Below are 19743 nucleotides of genomic sequence, written 5' to 3' on the forward strand. Positions count from 1 at the left end.
CCCCTCACTATTTTTAGGGTGAGGGGGGGTAGGTAGGGGACTATTCATTTTTGTTTTGGGTGGGGGGAGTGACTAGGGGCTTGGGGACCCCTAGTCACCTTGGGGGGGTACATTTCCATTGTTTTCGCTCAGTGGTGGGGGCCGGGGGGGAGGACAATAGGTCCCCCACTCATTGGTTTTATGGCCCCCACCTGCCGCTCAGGGGTGGGGACCGGGGTAGGACAATAGGTCCCCCCCATTGTTTTTATGGCCTCCACTCGCCGCGCAGGGGTGGGGGCCCGAAGGGGAGACAATAGGTTCCCCCCTCATTCTCCTTTAGGGCCCCAACCCGCCGCTCAGGGCAGGGCCAGATTAAGAGCCCAGTGGGCCTGGTGCTGACAATTATGATGGGCCTAATTACAGAATCTTATCAACCAAAAACACTAAAACACTCCCAAGTGTCATGTATCTGATGGAGATGGTGATGGAGGGAAAGAAAACAGCAGCTATGAGAAAACACATATCCTATACTAATCTCCCTCTAATTTATGTTTTCATCTTTCAAGTAAATCCATAACACCTAACAGCAGTGCCCAGTGAAGCAGGAAGTCAATGCGCACGGTAAAAGGGTGTGCCACTGACACAAATTACGTAACCTGCTAAAAGGGCCAAACATGCCCAAAAAGAGGGCATGTTTGCCCAAAGAATTGGAAGGCCTGCCTGGCATGAATACATGTCAGGCTGCCTGCCAATCAAGCAAGCTGGCCAACTAAGGGCGTACTATGCAGACAGCAGCCTGAGCTTGACCTAAATGCGTCTAACGATGCACTCGCTCAACGCTTTCTAAGGACTGTCCCCTAGCACTCGCTGGTCCACTTGTCTCATTAACTTCTTACTAGCAGGCAGAAGTTCCTGGTATATAGTCTGGGACAGAGAAAAGTTGTATGTAGTGAGTGTAGAAGAAAGGGAATATGCCACAGTGTTAGAGAGACCAAAGTCAGCATTACCTTAACTATATTCATTGTCAGCCAGTCCACACAAGTTTTGTTCCTATACATCCCTCTTAAGTTTCCATACTTAAGCAAGAGTATGTGAAAAGTAGTTAATGGTTGCCACCTTTCTTGGAAAAACATACCGGCCTTACTAATTTGCATAATGAATTATGTATTGGGTGACATCACATGATGTAAATCACAAGGAGTGACATAAGAGAAAATGTTGTAAAATAACCAAAAAAACTACCTGGTTTGATTCTGCTGTATAAATGGATTGCTCCCAGCGCCTCAAGTGTCCCACTGTCCCAGTGTCCCCATGTCTCCCAGTGCCCTCATGATTCAGTGTCCCCATGTGTCGATTACCCTAGATCTCAGTGTCCCTATGTATCAGTGTCTGTGTGCCCCATGTCTCCTAGTGTCTCCAAGTGTCCCCTAGTGTCCCCTAGTGTCATGTCCCCAGGTCTCCCAGTTACCCTATGTATCACAGTGTCTCAATGCCCCATGTCTCCCTGTGTCCCCATGTCACTAGAACACTAGGAACATGGGGAGACCTGTGGACACGGGGAGACGTGGGGACACGGAGACACCAGGGGCACTTGGAGACTAGGGGACACTGGCTGGGACACCTGGGGACACTGGGAAGATAGGGGACACTTGAAGACATGGGGACACAGACATCAGGGACACAGACACTAGAGACATTGGCTGGGGGACATAGGAACATTTAGACATGGGGCACTGGGAGACATGGGGACACTGAGACACCAGGGCCATAGACACTAGGGACACTGGCTGGGATTCATGGGACATTGAGACACTTGGGGCACTGGGAGTCATGTGGGTACTAGGAGACATTGGGACACTGAGACACTGGGAGACTAGGGGACACTGGGAGACTAGAGGGCACTGGGAGACATGGGGAGACTGAAACACCATGGACACTGGCTGGGAGACACGAGGACACTGGGAGACATAGGGAAACTGTGTCCCCATGTGTCTCAGTGTCCCTTAGTGTCTCAGTGTCCCCATGTCTCCCAGTGTCCCCAAGTTTCTATCATAATGTCTCCTAATGTCCCTTAGTGTCTCAGTGCCCCCATGTCTCCTTGCAGCCTCCCCCCCCCCATCCCTCACTTCTGTGAGCTGTAGGCTGTCTCTGCAGGGCAGGGTGAGCTGTAGCTGCTCCCCTGTGGATCAGTGAGTAGAAATAGGCAGGGAGATATATGCTGGAACTTCATATCCCTGCCTCTCTCCACACACAGCGACCCCTACTGGCCAGTGCTGGTATTGCATCGTAATCTCTGTTTATACTGATATTTTTTTTACTTTTTTTTTTAAATCAATGGGCCTATTCCATGGGCCTGGGCCTGGGCCTGGGCCTGGAGCTGCAGCTCCATCAGTCCCTATGTTAATCCGGCCCTGACTCAGGGGTGGGGGCCGGGGGGAGGACAAGAGGTCCCCTCCCTTATTGTAATTTATGGCTGCTCAGGTAAGGGGGCCGGGAGGGGGACAATAGGTCCTCCCAACATTTTCCTTTAGGGCCCCCACCAGCCGCTCAGGGGTGGGGGCTTGGGGGGGACAATAGTTCACCCCCCATTGTTTTTATGGCCCCCACCCGCTGCTCAGGTATGGGGGCCGGGAGGGGGACAATAGGTCCCCCGCAACATTTTCCTTTAGGGCCCCCACCAGCCGCTCAGGGGTGGAAGCTGGGGGGGGAGGACAATAGGTCCCCCCACTTTGTTTTGATGGCCCCCACTCGCCACTCAGGGGTGGGGGCCAGGGGGGTGGACAATGGCCCCCACCCCCTCATTGTTTTTATGGCCCCCACCCACCTCTCACGGGTGGGGGCCGCGGGGGTGGACAATAGGTCCCCCCTCATTCTCCTTTAGGGCCCCCACCTGCCGCTCAGGGGTGGGGGCCAGTGGGGGGAGGCCGGTGGGGGGGGAGGACAATTTATGGCCCCCACCCGCCACTCAGGGGTGGGAGCCTTGTGGGGAAGACAGTAGGTCTAGGTAGGGCCCCCAGGGTACCTCCGGCAAAGGACCGCTTCCTAGCTGGAACAGGGGACAAACTGCAGCACCTCTGCCCATAGTCGCCGTGGCTGGACTGGGGCCCTGGAACTGCTCCTTCATGGAGCCAAATGGGGAATTAGCTCTAGTCCGTACAAGAACTTTCCCAGTTGAATCTCCTTCAAGCTGGAACAGCAGACACAGGAGCAAGTCTTCTTTCCCTCCAATAACAGGACGACACACAGTTTTGGAGTGTAAGCAGGAATAGAATGTTTAAGGGCACACACTGTTCTTTTACACAGTATTTCCACACAAGGTTACGGCCCAGGTGGACCTTGTGGGGCATAGGACATGAAATTCACAATCCGATAAAAACTGAGTTTTACACTTGAACACTCCCAGTTATTGTTAAACAAATCCTCCACTCTGCCTGTGATACAATGCAATGCTGCTGCCCATCCCATGTGTTCCTATTAAGGGTTAATAAGCATGTAGGGTTGTATATAAAAAAATACCCCTTTCTGTCTCATTAGATATTTTTGCCAGAAGCTCAAAGAAGCAAGGCAAATGGTTAGAGTACGACCCACCTAATAGGTCTGCCTTGATGTGGCAGGTGGGCATACCCTTTCATGGCCATTGGAGGTAACTAAAAACCTCCATTCATATTATTCTGTCTAGTTGTTTGCTCATATCCTGTTCTGGGGCATATTGCCTAAATCCTGTTTTCCTATGTCCCCTTTATATAGAACCTATAATCTCTCTTATAGGTTTATCATCTATTATATTTCCTATAACTACAATTATAGGATATCCTCTATTTACTAGTATGTCTAAGATATCAAATAAAGACCCTGCAATTAACCCAAGTTTAAGTCTCATCCCTGACCTGCACAAGATCATGACAGAATCCACAAAGTAAATTAAAGTCCAGTGTTGTTTTACGCAAGTTGGATGTTCTGCAGGAAGATAGGGAGTTCAGGTAGGTTTGCTGCAGGGTTGTAGATAAGGCAGGAAGAAGAGTTGTAAAGGTAAGTTTGGAGCAGGTTTATGAGTATTGCAGGATAAGTAGCCAATAAGAAAAATCCACAGGTTAACTCAGGAGCCAGGATATGAAGTCTTTTCAGGCAATCATCAAACTTAAGTGTCAAGGCCACTTGCTTTGTCGGGTGTGGCCTTTTATAGTAGAACTTGATTTCATGTTATTCAGGTGAGAGTTGGAGGTGACTAGTGGCTAGGGAGGCCACTAGAGGCGAGAAACAGGAACTGTGTTTAAAGAAACAGTATCAGACGGAAAAGGTCTTGCTAGTCAGGATAGGAACCTGACACAGGCACACATACATACAGACAGAAAGGCACACATACACATACACACACACATACATACAAAAACACACACATATACAAAATGTCACCTTTTAGGTGCAGTAGGGTGACTTTCCCTGGGGTCCAGTGGTGGCTCAGGTTGATGGGAATCTGAGTTCCTACTCTGATTCTCTCCTCTGCTTCCTCCCGCGCGGGCTCTGTGTATGCTGGGAGGAGTGACCGGGGCAGTCACTTCCTCCCAGCGTGTGATCTCATCATAAGGGGCCCCCCGAAAATCCATCTCCATCGGGTGGCCCTAACAGCATGGGCCACCCGATGGACCCCTTGAAAGGCGGCCCCTGCACCGCAAAACATGGTGGCTGGTACCCGGTCGGGCCCCCTGGAGTGAAGGTCCCAGTTGCAGCTGTGCCACTGGCCATGCAGACCAATTCCACTGGCCAATTTGATGCAGTGTGCAGCATATGGTCTGAGCACTGACAGGCTGACCCCCCCCCTCACCCCTTCAACCTTTGCAGCAATGCTGGCAGCACTCATACATCTATTTCCCAAAGACAACCTCTGGATATGAAGCTGAGAAAATGCACTCAACTTCTTTGGTCGACCATGGTGAGGCCTGTTCTGCGTGGAACCTGTCCTGTGAATTCGCTGTATGGTCTTGCCCACCGTGCTACACCTCAGTTTTAGGGTCTTGACAATCTTCCTATAGCCTAGGCCATCTTTATGTAGAGCAACAATTCTTTTGTTCAGATCATCAGAGAGTTCTTTGCCATAAGGTGCCATGTTGAACTTCCAGTGACCAGTATGAGAGAGTGTGAGAGCGATAACACCAAAATGAACATAACCCCACCGCCACCATGGGCCACTGAATCCACAATGTTGACATCAGCAAACTGCTCACCCACACGATGCCATACATGCTGTCTGCCATCTGCCCCATACAGTGAAAACCGGATTCATCAGTCCAGAGAACACCTCTCCAAAGTGCCAGATGCCATCGAATGTGAGCATTTGTCCACTCAAGTCGGTTATTACAACGAACTGCAGTCAGGTTGGGACCCTGATGAGGACGACAAGCATGCAGATGAGCTTCACTGAGATGGTTTCTGACAGTCTGTGCAGAATTTTTTTCAAACCGATTGTTGCAGCAGCTGTCCGGGTGGCTGGTCTCAGACGATCTTGGAGGTGAAGATGTTGGATGTGGATGTCCTGGGCTGGTGTGGTTACGTGTGATATGTGGTTGTGAGGTCTGTTGGACGCACTGCCAAATTCTCAGAAACACCTTTGGAGACAGTTTATGGTAGAGATATGAACATTAAGTTCACGGGCAACAGCTCTGTTGGACATTTCTGCAGTCAGCATGCCAATTGCACGCTACATCAAAACTTGCGACATCTGTGGCATTGTGCTGTGTGATAAAACTGCACATTTTAGAGTGGCCTTTTAATGCAGCTAGGCTAAGGCACACCTTTGCAATAATCATGCTGTCTAATCAGCATCTTGATATGCCACACCTGTAGGGTGGATGTATTATCTCGGCAAAGGAGAAGTGTGCAGAAGTGTTAGACAGATTTGTGAAAAATATTTAAGAGAAATAGGTATTTTGTGTACATAGAAAAAGACTTAGATCTTTGAGTTTGGCTCATGAAAAATGAGGGCTGTGACGGACCGTCCGCCAATCGATGCTCCTAGCACTTACCAAGAACCATCAGCACCACACGGACACCATAGCCACTGCAGACTCCACGAACCGCCATAGCTTGGTTGGGGTCTTGCCGTCTCCTTCCCACCCTGTTCCAACCTCTGGACCCAGGACCATGTGGGAAGGACCTCTCCTCCAGGAGTGTATAGCTGAGGGAAGGACTTTTCCTCCAGGAGAGTATAGCTGTGTAGCTGAAGAGAGCTAGCAGTGATATAGCAGTTATAGCTGTTCCCTACAACACGAGACAAGGTTGCGAGTTGAGGGTAAGAAGGTCTGGTTTATTGAGCACAAAGGAATTTCTTTTATACACATTTTCAGGCCAGAGGCACACCCCCTGGATCTGATGTTACACAAGGACAAAAGGGACACAAACCAATAGGAACAATAATTAACACAGTAACACTCCCACATACAGTCAGCAAGCCCTCCCCTCTGCCTGTGATATAATTAAGCTAGCCTGGATCCCTGGATAGCCCTGATCTGGGTGAACAACATATCCAAAATTCACCAAGATCAGAGCAGGGGTTCAAATGTTTTGTGGAAGTCATATTTGACCGCACATTTTCATGCCCAAAACAGTTCCAGAGAATTTGGCTGTGTGGCCGGTCTATTTCCAATAGATGCACGACCGGGTGCCATTTGTTCAAATGCACGACCGGGTGCCATTCGTGAAAATACTCAAAGTTGAAGTGGCGTTCGAATTGTCGAACGCACTTCGATTTCCGTCGAAGTGTTGAAGTCTGGAGAAGGTGAAGTTCAGCGGTGTTCGTGCCGTCATGTATCCGATTTGAGTTCCATGAACTCGACGACAAACACCGCTGAACGCGTTTGACTGAATTAAAATGGCTGCCGCCACGTGTTCGTATGTCAAATGGCGCCCACTTCGGCACTTCGGCTGTATCCGAAGTGCGACTTTGAAAGTGCAAATCCTTTCCAATTGTTTTTAAAGGGGCAGAAACAGTACTTTAGAATCCAATATGCACGACAGGGGCCATAGGAGCTTAGTGGTGTACCAATAACCATAAAACCATTAACAAATTTATTTAACCAATCATTGTTAACAGGAGTAGTCCCAGAAGATTTAAAGTTGGCAAATGTTGTGCCCATTCACAAGAAAGGTAGTAGGGAGGAGTCGGGAAACAATAGGCCAGTAAGCCTTAATTCAGTAGTGGGGAACATAATAGAAACCATTGTTGAACATCTAAAATCACATGGATTTCAAGAGACAACATGGGTTTACTTCAGGGAGATCATGCCAAACTAATCTTATTGATTTTTTTGATTGGGTAACTAAAATAATAGATCAGGGTGGTGCAGTAGACATTGCTTACCTAGATTTCAGTAAGGCTTTTGACACTGTTGCACATAGAAGGCTTATCAATAAATTGCAATCTTTAAGTTTGGATTCCAATATTGTTGAATGGGTAAGGCAGTGGCTGAGTGACAGGCAACAGAGGGTTGTAGTCAATGGAGGATATTCAAAGCATGGTCTTGTCACCAGTGGGGTACCTTAGGGATCTGTACTTGGACCCATACTCTGAAATATTTTTTATTAGTGCAGAAAGTCTTGATGGTAAGGTATGTCTTTTTGCTGATGATACTAAGATATGTAACAGGGTTGATGTTCCAGGAGGGATAAGCCAAATGGCAAATGATTTAGGTAAACTAGAAAAATGGTCAAAGTTGTGGCAGATGACATTTAATGTGTATAAGTGCAAGATTACACATCTTGGATGTAAAAACCCAAGGGCAGAGTACAGAATATTTGATAGAGCCCTAACCTCAACATTTGAGGAAAGGGCTTTAGGGGTAATTATTTCAGATGACTTAAAAGTAGGCAGACAATATATTAGAGCAGCAGGAAATGCTAGCAGAATGCTTGCTTGTATAGGGATAGGTATTAGCAGTAGAAAGAGGGAAGTGTTCATGCCATTGTACAGAACACTGGTGAGACCTCACTTGGAGTATTGTACTGGGAGGCAATTGCCCCCCAGGCCGCCCTAAACCCAGGGCCGCCCACACCCAGCAAAAAAAAGGAAAAATCTGAATCCCCTGCCTCTGCCTGAGGACTCAGATTTCTCAACTTACCTCACTCTCCCTGCAGCCAGTGGAGTCGGCTGGCCTCTCCTGATGATGTCAGGAGGAAGGGGCGCGACTTTCACTGATTTCTCACAGGACCGCTGGGGAGTATGGGAGAAGAGCAGAGGAAGTCACGCCCCCTCCTCCTGACATCATCAGGAGAGGCCGACTTCACTGGCTGCTACTGTATGCTGGTTGCTGCTCCTGCTGGCTGCTGCCCACCCCTCCCTGGCCTAAGGTAAGACTCAGGGAGCGGGGAAATACACTTTAGTTTTTTTTATTCCCCTCCTCAGCCCTGTCCCCTTAGTCAGCCCCTGTCACCCTTCCTCAGCCCTGTCTCCTTAGTCAGACCCTGTCATCCTTCCTCAGCCCTGTCCCCTTAGTCAGCCCCTGTCCCCCTCCTAAGCCCTGTCCCCTTAGTCAGCTCCTTTCCCCCCTCCTCAGCCCTGTCCCCTTAGTCAGCCCCTGTCATCCTTCCTCAGCCCTGTCCCCTTAGTCAGCTCCTGTCCCCCCTCCTCAGCCCTGTCCCCTTAGTCAGCCCCTGTCATCCTTCCTCAGCCCTGTCCCCTTAGTCATTCCCTGTCCCCCCTCCTCAGCCCTGTCCCCTTTGTCAGCCCCTGTCACCCTTCCTCAGCCCCTGTCCCCGTAGTCAGCCCCTTTCACCTTTCCTCAGCCCTTGTCCCATTGCTCAGCCCCTGCCCCCGCTCCTCAGCCCTGTCCCCTTAGTCAGCCCCTGTCCCCCCTCCTCAGCCCTGTCCCCTTAGTCAGCCTCTGTCCCCCCATCCTCAGCCCTGTCCCTTTAGTCAGCCCCTGTCCCCTACCTCAGCTCCTGTCACCCTTCCTCAGCCCTGCCCCCCTCCTCAGCCCCTGTCCCCTTAATCAGCCCCTTTCACCCTTCCTCAGCCCTTGTCCCATTGCTCAGCCCCTGCCCCCCCTCCTCAGCCCTGTCCCCTTAGTCAGCCCCTGTCCCCCCTCCTCAGCCCGGTCCCCTTAGTCAGCCTCTGTCCCCCCTCCTCAGCCCTGTCCCCTTAGTCAGCCCCTGCCCCCCCTCCTCAGCCCCTGTCCCCTCGCTTAACCTCTGTCCCCTTGCTCAGCCCCTGCCCCCCCTCCTCAGCCCTGTCCCCTTAGTCAGCCCCTGTCCCCCCTCCTCAGCCCGGTCCCCTTAGTCAGCCTCTGTCCCCCCTCCTCAGCCCTGTCCCCTTAGTCAGCCCCTGCCCCCCCTTCTCAGCCCCTGTCCCCTCGCTCAACCTTTGTCCCCTTGCTCAGCCCCTGTCCCCCCTTGTCAGCCCTGTCCCCTTAGTCAGCCCCTGTCCCCTCCTCAGCCCTTGTCCCCTTGCTCAGCCCATGTCCCCCCTCCTCAGCCCTGTCCCCTTAGTCACCCCCTGTCCCCCCTACTCAGCCCTGTCCCCTTAGTCAGCACCTGTCCCCCCCTCCTCAGGCCCTTTCCCATTATTCAGCCCCTGTCCCCTCCTCAGCCCTTGTCCCCTTGCTCAGCCTCTGTCCCCTTGCTCAGCCCCTGTCCCCTTCCTCAGCCCCTTTCCCTTTCCCTTTCCTCGCCTCTGTCCCCCTTCCTCAGCCCCTGTCCTCCTTCCGCAACCCCTGTACTCCTTCCTCAACCCCTGTCCTCTTTTGCCCAGCCCCTGTCCCTTTCGGCAGCCCCTATCCCCTTCCTCAGCCACTGTCCCCCCTCTCAGCCCCTGTCCCACCCTTTCAGCCCCTGTCCCACCCTTTCCCTGCTCCTTTCCCCTCTCTCAGCTCCTGCCCCCTTCCTTAGCCCCATGCCCCCACCACAGCCCCATAACATCCCACTACAGCTTATTTTTATTTATTTATTTTTTTCTGCAAGGTGAGTGCTACTTTGCATTTTTTTAAGCAATTTCAATTTGTTTGTGTAATCCACAAATTAAGCTCTACTTCCCGATTATGGATAAAGTGATAGCAGACACTATATGCCTGCCATCGCTTTCTAGAGCATTTGGGGATAAACTACTTGTCCCATAAATCTATGCTAACTATGGGAGCTTATAGAATACCTGTTTCTTCCTGAATAAAGAGAAGGTCTATTTGCTAACAGGGGGTAATTTGTATGCATAGTTTTAATTAGGTGACTGCTGTTGGTATTGGTGAATGTGTTCTCCTGAGGTAAGGTCTGTAACTAGTGAAGGTTGGAAACAGCAGATGAGGTTCAGAGAAGCATAGGTGGCTAGATAAGGGCATAGCTTAATTATGAAAAAGTTCTGCAACAGTCACATTTATCAGGAATAATAATAATAATTAAAACAAAAAAATGAAAAAAGAGATATGAAGGACAAAGAATTCAACGAACAAACAAGGAACATGGGAGTGACAATCTTATGTTTTATGTCTCTGTAAAATATAAGCACTTTTATGGGCTATATGCTAATTTCAACATGGCATCACTAACACTGGAGCATTACATTGCATTTCTGATCATGAATGTGTATGGTATAATGTTTCATTCAAAACACACAAAACATCCATGACAATAGTAAATAAATAGATTTTTATTTGAATAATGGCTTGAAAACTGACAAAGTTAGATTAAAAAAGTTGGGTTTACTGGAGAAGTATGTGTTGTTAATTGTTTTAATTGATGTGCACTGTAGCTAATTTGATCATTTATTTAATTTATAAACACATCTCTCATTCTCTAGTTGCCATGAAATTGAGACAGAACACTTCATTTAATACACATTATGGTACATTACATCAGTACTGCACTCTTCTGGTGTTTACATTTTTAACTATAACATATGTATTATTTTTAGTCACCTCGTAAAGATCTTCGTAAGTGTTTAAGAGGAAATTGTCCTTTCCCATCAACTCCATCCATCCCTTGATATGGTCAAACCAAGAGCCATATGGCACTGTAAGTAAAAATGTGATGCAAAAAATGTATATGTTTACAGAAAATAATTAATATAATACAATCTAACTAAAATGGAATCTAAAATAAATATATTCAAGTTGCTTTTGACATCGTTAAAGCAAAATCACTTAAAATGTTTGTTAAAACTGATAACTCAATTTAAAGATTTTTCCCTAAACAATTTTTAGCTGATAAAAAGTTTTGCATACTTACAATCTCCTGTTAGGAATTCTTCCACAATCTCATTAAAATTGTCTGGCTCTTTGAAGAATACGCTCATTTTGGAAAAATAATAGAGTGAAACTACAACATCCTTTGGATTCCTGACTGTATAAATAACCTAAAAATATATTGATATAAAGAAAATTGTGAATATCATATACCTTAATCAGTCTATAAAGTATAAAACAAAAATGCTCACAAAATTTATGTTTTCTTTTTTTGTTATCCCATTGTAATGCCTACCAAAATGCAAGTAGTAATGGACTAATTTCACTAAAATTAGATTAAAATGTAAGGCCAAAATAGCTGAACTGGGAGCATAGCGATCTGAGAATGTTTACCTTAAATCTGAAACTTGCTGCACATTAGCATCACCCATAATGTGACATACCTTTTAGAACTTTAATATGTAGGAATGACCACAAAAGGTTATCTAAGGTTTTAGATGTCTAAATGTGTACGGTAACAACACGCTTTTCAAAATTGTTCAAAATTGTTTAAAAGTTTGCAGTATATTAAAATGTAACGCCTCATGGATATATGGAAATATCCCTAAAATCCTTGGGCAATACAGAGATGGTGATGGAAAATAATTTGTTTTACCTATGCAATGCTTAGTGAATATTCCCCCTAGACCAGCGTTCCACCAAAATGTCTAAAAACAAAATGGCCACCGGCGGCGAGGGAGCAGTGATCTCCCTGCTCAGCTCCCTCGTGCGCACAGCAGTGATGCTGGAGCCAGAATATTACATCACTCCGGCATCACTAAGAGGCACGCCAGCCGCTTAGCAGCCCCACTGGATCCCAGTGACTGCACGCTAGCCATTCAGCAGCCCCACTACACCCCAGGGACTGCATGCTCAGCCCAGCAGCCCCACTGGACCACAGGGACATAGAGGCTCCATGCCAGCACTCCCAAGGTAAGGGGGCTGGGTGGAGTAAAATAAAAAAATAAAAAAATGGTATGTGTGTCTGTTAGGGAGTTTGTATGTGTTTTTTGTCTGTCAAAGAGTATATGTGTGTTTGTAAGGGAGCGTGTATGTGTGCTTGTCAGTGAGAGTGTATATGTGTTTGAATGTGTGTCTGTAAAATAGTATGTGTGTTTGTCAGTGAGAGCGTATGTGTGTCTGAGTGTGTCAGTGTGTGTTTCTTTGTGTTAAAGTTTGTGTGTGTGTGTCAATGTGTGTATCTGAGTGAGTGTGAGTGAGTGTGTGTATGTCAGTATGTGTGTGTGTATGTGCCAGTGTATATCAGCGTGTTTGTATGTGTCTATGTGTGTGTGTGTGTGTATCTGAGTGCATGATTGTGTGGATATGACACTGTGTGTATATGGCAATGTGTGTATCTGAGTGTATGTATCTGTGAATTTAAGTGTGTGTATATGTCACTGTGTGTACCTGAGGGTGTGTGTATTTGTGAGTCAAGATGTGTGTGTCTGTGTGTCAGTGTGTACCTGAGTGTGTGTATCTGTGTGTCAAGGTGTGTGTGTCTGTGTGTATCTGTGTGCCACTATGTGCCAGTGTGTGTGTATCTGTGTGTCAGATACATATACACACACACACGCACACACACACACACACTGACACAGAGATAAATACACTGGCACATACAAACACAGATATACATACCTTGACACATACCGGCACATACAAACACAGATACACACACCTTGACACACAGATACACACACACACACACAGAGAGAGATACACACGGTGTCAAGTTGTGTTTATCTGTGTGAACCCATGTGCCAGTGTGTTTGTGTATCTGTGTTTCACATACATACACACACAGATACACATTGACACACAGATACACACAATGGCACATACAAAAAACAGCACATTTTTTTTTCTGGGGGGAAGGGGATCCCTGATGTTGATACATAGGGTTCCACAGGAAAAAATAATTGGGAAACCCTGCCCTAGACATTCAGAGCTATAAATAGTTTATGTTACAGGGTGTCAGTCTCATGTCCTGCTTTCTACTTCTTTATTTCTTATTACCTAGCTAAAGTATTATTGTATACATAGCTTGAAAGACTGAATGGTCAGTACACCTGATTATAATACAAGATACTCATGCTTTGAAAGAGTTAAACTCGCATTTTTTAAACAGATAATATTTTTCTGTTCTTGTGTCCTTGAGCCTGACATCAGCGTTCGCTATCTTTTATAAACGTCCTGCACTTGGAAAAAAAGAGCATTCTTTCTAGCACCTGCACATTTTAATTAGCTTTCTAATCTCACACTGTTACTTGCATCCGTTAACAGGAAACTACCTAACAGCAATATGTAATGCTATATGAAAAATTATACTTTCTGTTCTGAGACTCCTATGATTGGTTAATGTTGCCACTGATGTATACACCCCTAGACAAACTGGGTTTTATATTCGATGTATTATGCATTAAACCTTTGGATGCTTATTGATAATCCATCTGAGTGGTGTTCATTGAGTATTCCCAGCAGCTGATTATACGGAGACAAAGGGAAGCAGAAATGTGTTAGTGCATAAGTCCATGGCAGCGTAAAGGTTTCCAGACCCTGTTGTGATTTTCAACCTAACAAATGGGGGCTCAGTCCGAGGGGGAGGATTGTGATACCGAACGGTGAGTACAAAGATATTGACTTATTTCTGTCTTTCTTTGTCTACTCACGTTACATAGTTACATAGTTACATAGCTGAAAAGAGACTTGCCTCCATAAAGTTCAGCCTTCCTCACATCTGTTTTTTGCTGTTGATCCAAAAGAAGGCAAAAAAAAAAACAGTTTGAAGCACAATTTTGCAACAAGCTAGGAAAAAAAATCCTTCTTGACCCCATAATGGCAGTCAGATTTATCCTTGGATCAAGCAGTTATTACCCTACATTGAAAGCTTATATCCTTGAATATTCTGTTTTTGCAAGTATTCATCCAGTAGCTGTTTGAACATCTGTATGGACTCTGATACAACCACCTCTTCAGGCAGTGAATGCCACATCCTGATTGTTCTTACAGTCAAAAAAAACCTTTCCTTTGCCTTAGACAAAATCTTCTTTCTTCCAGTCTAAACGCATGGCCTCGTGTCCTATGTAAAGTCCGGTTTGTGAATAGATTTCCACACAATGGTTTGTATTGTTATCATATCCCCTCTCAGGCGACGTTTTTCTAAACTACATAGGTTTAAATTTGTTAACCTTTCTTCATAGCTGAAGATAGCGGCCGGGTACAGAAAACAGAAGTTCCTGTCCCGCGTTCCGCGCCGCCCGGCCACGCTACATAGACAGGAAGGAAGAGGAGAGTAAGGACCACTGGGGGGGAGGGGGGAGGGGGGAGGCGGGGTAAGGACCACTCGTGGGAGTAAGGACCACTGGGGGGATGGGGGAAGTAAGGACCACAGATGGAGGAGGGAGTAAGTACCACAGAGGGAGGAGGGAGTAAGTACCACAGAGGGAGGAGGGAGTAAGTACCACAGAGGGAGGAGGGGGAGTAAGTACCACTGAGAGGGAGGGTGGGAGTAAGGACCACTGAGAGGGAGGGTGGGGGGGAGTAAGGACCACTGAGGGAGGAGAGGGGGGGAGTAAGGACCACTGGAGGAGGAGTAAGGAGTGGGGGAGTAAGGAGGGGGGAGTAAGGACCACATAGGGAGGGGGGGTAAGGACCACTGGGGGAGGGCGGGTGGGAAGTAAGGACCACTAAGGGGTTTGGGAGAGGGGGACAACTAAGCGGGAGAGGGGGGAGTGAGAAGACCACCAAGGGGGGACTGCAGAGGGACAGGGGGGCAAGGGAGAGCACTAAGGGACAGAAGGGGAGAAGACTAAGGGAAAGGAGGGAAGAGGAAATCACTAATTGACAGGAGGGGAGAGCACTATGAAAATAAATAAATAAAATAAAGAGCTGCTCCCCTCTCAGTCCCTATCCTACCCCACAAACCCTCTCTTTTACACTACACACATACACAATTCATCCCCACACACACAAACACACAGAAACATACAATTATTATTATTATTATTATTATTATTATATTATTTATAGAGCGCCGTCAAATTCCGCAGCGCTTTACAATGGGTGGACGAACAGACATGTAGTTGTAACCAGACAAGTTGGACACACAGGAACAGAGGGGTTGAGGGCCCTGCTCATTGAGCTTACATGCTAGAGAGAGTGGGGTAAAATGACACAAAAGGTAAGGATAGTATTAGACTAGTGACAGTTGCAGAAGAGGAATCAGTTGGGAGCTATTAAGAGTTTAATTGATACGCTTTTCGGAAGAAGTGGGTTTTTAATGATTTTTTGAAGGAGTGGAGACTGGGTGAGCATCTAACGGAGGAGGGAAGCGAGTTCCACAGGAACGGTGCAGCCCTCGAGAAGTCTTGAAGGCGAGCATCAGAGGTGGGAGTACGGACAGAAGATAGACGTAAGTCTTCAGCAGATCGTAAGGGCCTAGACGGGACATACTTGTGTATAAGGGAGGATAGATAGGAGCAGCATTATGTAGACATTTGAAAGCAAGAACCAGAATTTTAAATTGAGCTCTATATTTTATAGGAAGCCAATGTAGGGACTGACAGAAGGGTGAGGCATGGGAGGTGCGGGCGGACAGGAAGATGAGCCTCGCCGCTGCATTCATTATGGACTGTAACGGCGCAAGTTGGGAGCACGTAAGGCCACTGAGAAGCGGATTACAGTAGTCAAGGCGAGAAAGTACAGTGGAATGGACCAACACCTTAGTCGCATCTGGCGTTAAGTAGGGGCGGATGCGCGCAATGTTTTTGAGATGGAAATGACAGGATTTGGTGATAGAGTGAACATGAGGCTTGAAGGAGAGGTCGGAGTCAAAGATAACACCTAGGCAGCGAGCCTGCGTGGTGGAGCTGATGGTAGCACCGTTGACTTGGAGGGAGACAGACACAGGAGTAACAACACTTGAGGGAGGAAAGACCAGAATTTCAGTTTTGGTCAAGTTTAGTTTAAGGAAGTGGGCAGCCATCCAGTTAGAAACAGCAGAGAGGCAGTCAGAGACACTAGTCAAGAGGGACGGGGAGAGATCAGGAGAGGACAGGTAGATTTGCGTGTCATCTACATATAAATGATATTGGAAGCCAAATGAGCTAATGAGTTTACCAAGGGAGGCAGTATAGATGGAGAACAGTAGGGGACCAAGGACTGAACCTTGAGGGACACCAACAGAGAGGAGTTGGGAAGAAGAAGCAGAGCCAGAGAAAGAAACACTGAAAGAGCGCTGGGAGAGGTAGAAGGAGCACCAGGAGAGAGCAATATCTTGTAGACCGATATTGCTAAGGATGAGAAGAAGCTGTCGATGATCAACAGTGTCAAAAGCCGCAGACAGGTCAAGGAGAATTAGGATAGAGTAGTGACCACGAGATTTTGCAGCGAGTAGATCATTGGATACTTTGGTCAGTGCCGTTTCCACAGAGTGCTTAGCGCGGAAACCAGACTGAAGCGGGTCTAGCAGAGAGTTTGATTCGAGGAAGTCTGTCAATCTCGCATATACAATTATTTCAAGGATCTTGGATGCAAAAGGCAGTAGCGAGATAGGACAATAGTTGGATGGGGAGTTAGGGTCAAGATTGGGCTTCTTTAGAAGACAGAGTACGGATGAGATGCGAGGGAATTGGATCTAGGGAGCAGGTGGTGGGGCGGGAGGACTGGAGCAGAGCAGAAACCTCTTGCAATGTAGCGGGTGCGAATGAACATAGAACAGCAGTGAAGTTAGGGGAAGTATTGCAAGGGGGAGGAGAAAAGATGAGAGATCTCTTCTCTGATTGTAGAGATCTTGTCAGTGAAGTGAGTTGCAAAGTCTGAGGCAGTCAAGTTAGTAGGTGGAGAAGGTACAGCAGGGCGAAGAAGATAGTTAAATGTGTGAAATAGTCGTTTGGGTTCACGGGAGAGTGTGGTTATGAGTGTATTGAAGTAATTAACTTTTGCAGAGCAAAGAGCCAAGCTGTATGAGCTCAGCATAAATTTATAGTGTAGAAAGTCAGATGCACAGTGAGACTTTCTCCAACAGCGTTCAGCAGTTCTGGAGCATTTTTGGAGGTATCGAGTGAGCTTGGTGTGCCAGGGTTGTTGTTGGGGGGGCCTGCGGCATTTAAACGTACAAGGTGCTATGATGTCTAGTTGAGAGGAGAGGGTGGAATTGTAGAAGGAGGTTGTGCCTGTAGGCTTTTTAATGTAAACACACTGTCTTTTCAGATAAAAGACACTTTGTGCAGACTGGCTTTGGCCCATATGGCAGAGCATATGGGCGGGGCATTGTGATGTCACATGGTGGGCAGGATATATGGGGGGGGCGGCAAAATTTGTTTTGCCTAGGGCGGCAAAAAACCTTGCACCGGCCCTGCCACCCTCCCTTCCTGGGGCAGCAGGAGGAAGACAGATGCCTGGTGAAACAGGGGATAAAGCCCAATGAAACTAAAATTAATATTAACTATAACACTATAGTCACCAGAACAACTACAGCTTATTGAATTTGTTCTGGTGAGTAGAATCATTACCTTCAGGCCTTTTGCTGTAAACACTGTCTGTTCAGAGAAAATGCAGTGTTTACATTACAGACTAGTGATAACTTCACTGGCCATTCCTCAGATGGCTGTTAGAGATCCTTCCTGGGTCATGGCTGCCTAAAATGCATCCAAACATTCAGTATCTCCTCCCTTTGCATGCAGACACTGAACTTTCCAGATAGATATTAATTGATTCAATTAATCTCTATGAGGAGATGCTGATTGGCCAGGGCTGTGTTTGAATTGTGCTGGCTCTGCCACTGATCTGCCTCCTTGTCAGTCTCAGCCAATCCAATGTGGGAGGCAAAGGGGGCCAAGGGGGCTAGATTGTGGTTTTAACCCTATAGGGTCAGGAATACATGTTTGTGTTCCTGACCCTATAGTGCTCCTTTAAAGGTATGAAATTAAGAAATGGCACAACACTAACTTCCCATTTCAGTAGTTTCATCCTTAAGGGAATACACCCTCTTGGGTTGTAAAAAGGCGTAGCACTATTATATCTCTGATTTAATGTGTTCTTTTAAATTGTAAAAGTAGACTAAAATGTTGAAGGAGATTTTCTTTATTTTTATTCCTTGTGACCACAGCTTTAAACTCCAGGTGCGTGGGGATTGGTCAGACTTGTAGTCTGGATCAGAAAATCACGGATAACGGTATAATCTGCTTTTGTATGACCCTTGGGAATTCAACTTGACCAGTCAAATCAATGGTTAACATGGCATAGCAATAAATACTTTGAATATCTGAGGCCAGAAAAAAATGCAAATTACATCAGTTCTGTGTCGCCTGGTCCAAATACTTGCTTAAAGTTTACTAGGTAGATGTAGCATAATTTGAGAGAGAAAATATTGACATGGTACAGACCTTGTGTAGCCAGAGTGGCCGGCATATAAAATGGAGCATTTTAGTTATGAATAAAGGTTAAAAAATGTAAATCTCTTCAGTTTGGAAAAACGGCGCCTTAGAGGGGATATGATAACATTATACAAATATATTCGGGGCCAGTACAAACCATTATCTGGAAATCTATTCATAAACAGGGCTATACATAGGACACGAGGTCACACATTTAGGCTTGAAGAAAGGAGATTTCATCTAAGGCAAAGAAAAGGTTTTTTTACAGTAAGAGCAATAAGGATATGGAATTCATTGCCGGAAGAGGTGGTTTTGTCAGAGTCTATACAGATGTTTAAGTTGCAATTGGATAAATACTTGCAAAAACATAACATACAGGGATACAATTTCTAATTAGTGGGGTAATAGCTGCTTGATCCAAGGAGACATCTGACTGCTATTTTGGGGTTAAGAAGGAATTTTTTCCTAGTTTGTTACAAAATTGGAAGCGCTTTAGACTAGGTTTTTTTGCATTCTTTTGGATCAACAGCAAAAGCATATGTGAGGAAGGCTGAACTTGATGGACGCAAGTCTCTTTTCAGCTATGTAACTATGTAACTATATATGCAATTAGTAAATAAAAATTGAAAGTTAAAATCCAAGAAAAAGCCCACTATACAAGGGGACCCCTAAAACATACTAAGGTGCATTAAGTATAATAAGGTGATTAAGAAAATACAATTAAGCATAAGTAGAAAATGGGAGAAAAAATGGTATTAGGGGAGTATTGTCCAACTCAGTGTTAATTTTGTTAATTAGTAATTAGAGTTAATTAGTACATTGCTTTGTTCGTGTGAAGAAATGTGTTTTCCATATTGATTGGTGTAATGGCCTTTTGCTATACAATTATTCTTTACATTGCCTTGATCCCTTTCATCTTTGTTACATGGGTGGCTGGAATTTAGGTACTAAGCAACCTGTCCTCTTAGGTGATAGATAATGATTTATCAGCCACAGACTTATACTGTCATGGTCCTGGCACCATTTAATAAAAAAAAAGAAAAAGAAAGAGAGGGTAGTGTGGTTTATCCGAAGTAAGGTTCATCTAGTGTACCTCATTGATTGTAGCGATGGTGAAATTATATTTTAATAATGATCAGAAAACATTTTGCTGAAATTAGTAATGTATTAGTTTATAAGTGAGG

General features: G+C 46.2%; 1 protein-coding gene across 2 annotated transcripts in view; it reads right to left on the reverse strand.

Annotated features, from left to right (window-relative positions):
- LOC134577474 (sulfotransferase 2B1-like) overlaps nucleotides 1–19743 on the reverse strand; it is a 161517-nt gene that overhangs the window by 12394 nt on the left and 129380 nt on the right. For both annotated transcript variants that reach the window (XM_063436235.1, XM_063436236.1), the window contains exons 4-5: nucleotides 11185–11311; nucleotides 10875–10969 (exon numbers count right to left, since the gene is read on the reverse strand). In XM_063436235.1, coding sequence (XP_063292305.1) covers nucleotides 10875–10969; nucleotides 11185–11311 — 222 coding nt within the window. The remainder of the gene's footprint in view (nucleotides 1–10874; nucleotides 10970–11184; nucleotides 11312–19743) is intronic.

The sequence above is a fragment of the Pelobates fuscus genome, chromosome 11, assembly GCF_036172605.1.
Source record: "Pelobates fuscus isolate aPelFus1 chromosome 11, aPelFus1.pri, whole genome shotgun sequence".
In the NCBI taxonomy this organism is placed as follows: Eukaryota; Metazoa; Chordata; class Amphibia; order Anura; family Pelobatidae; genus Pelobates; species Pelobates fuscus.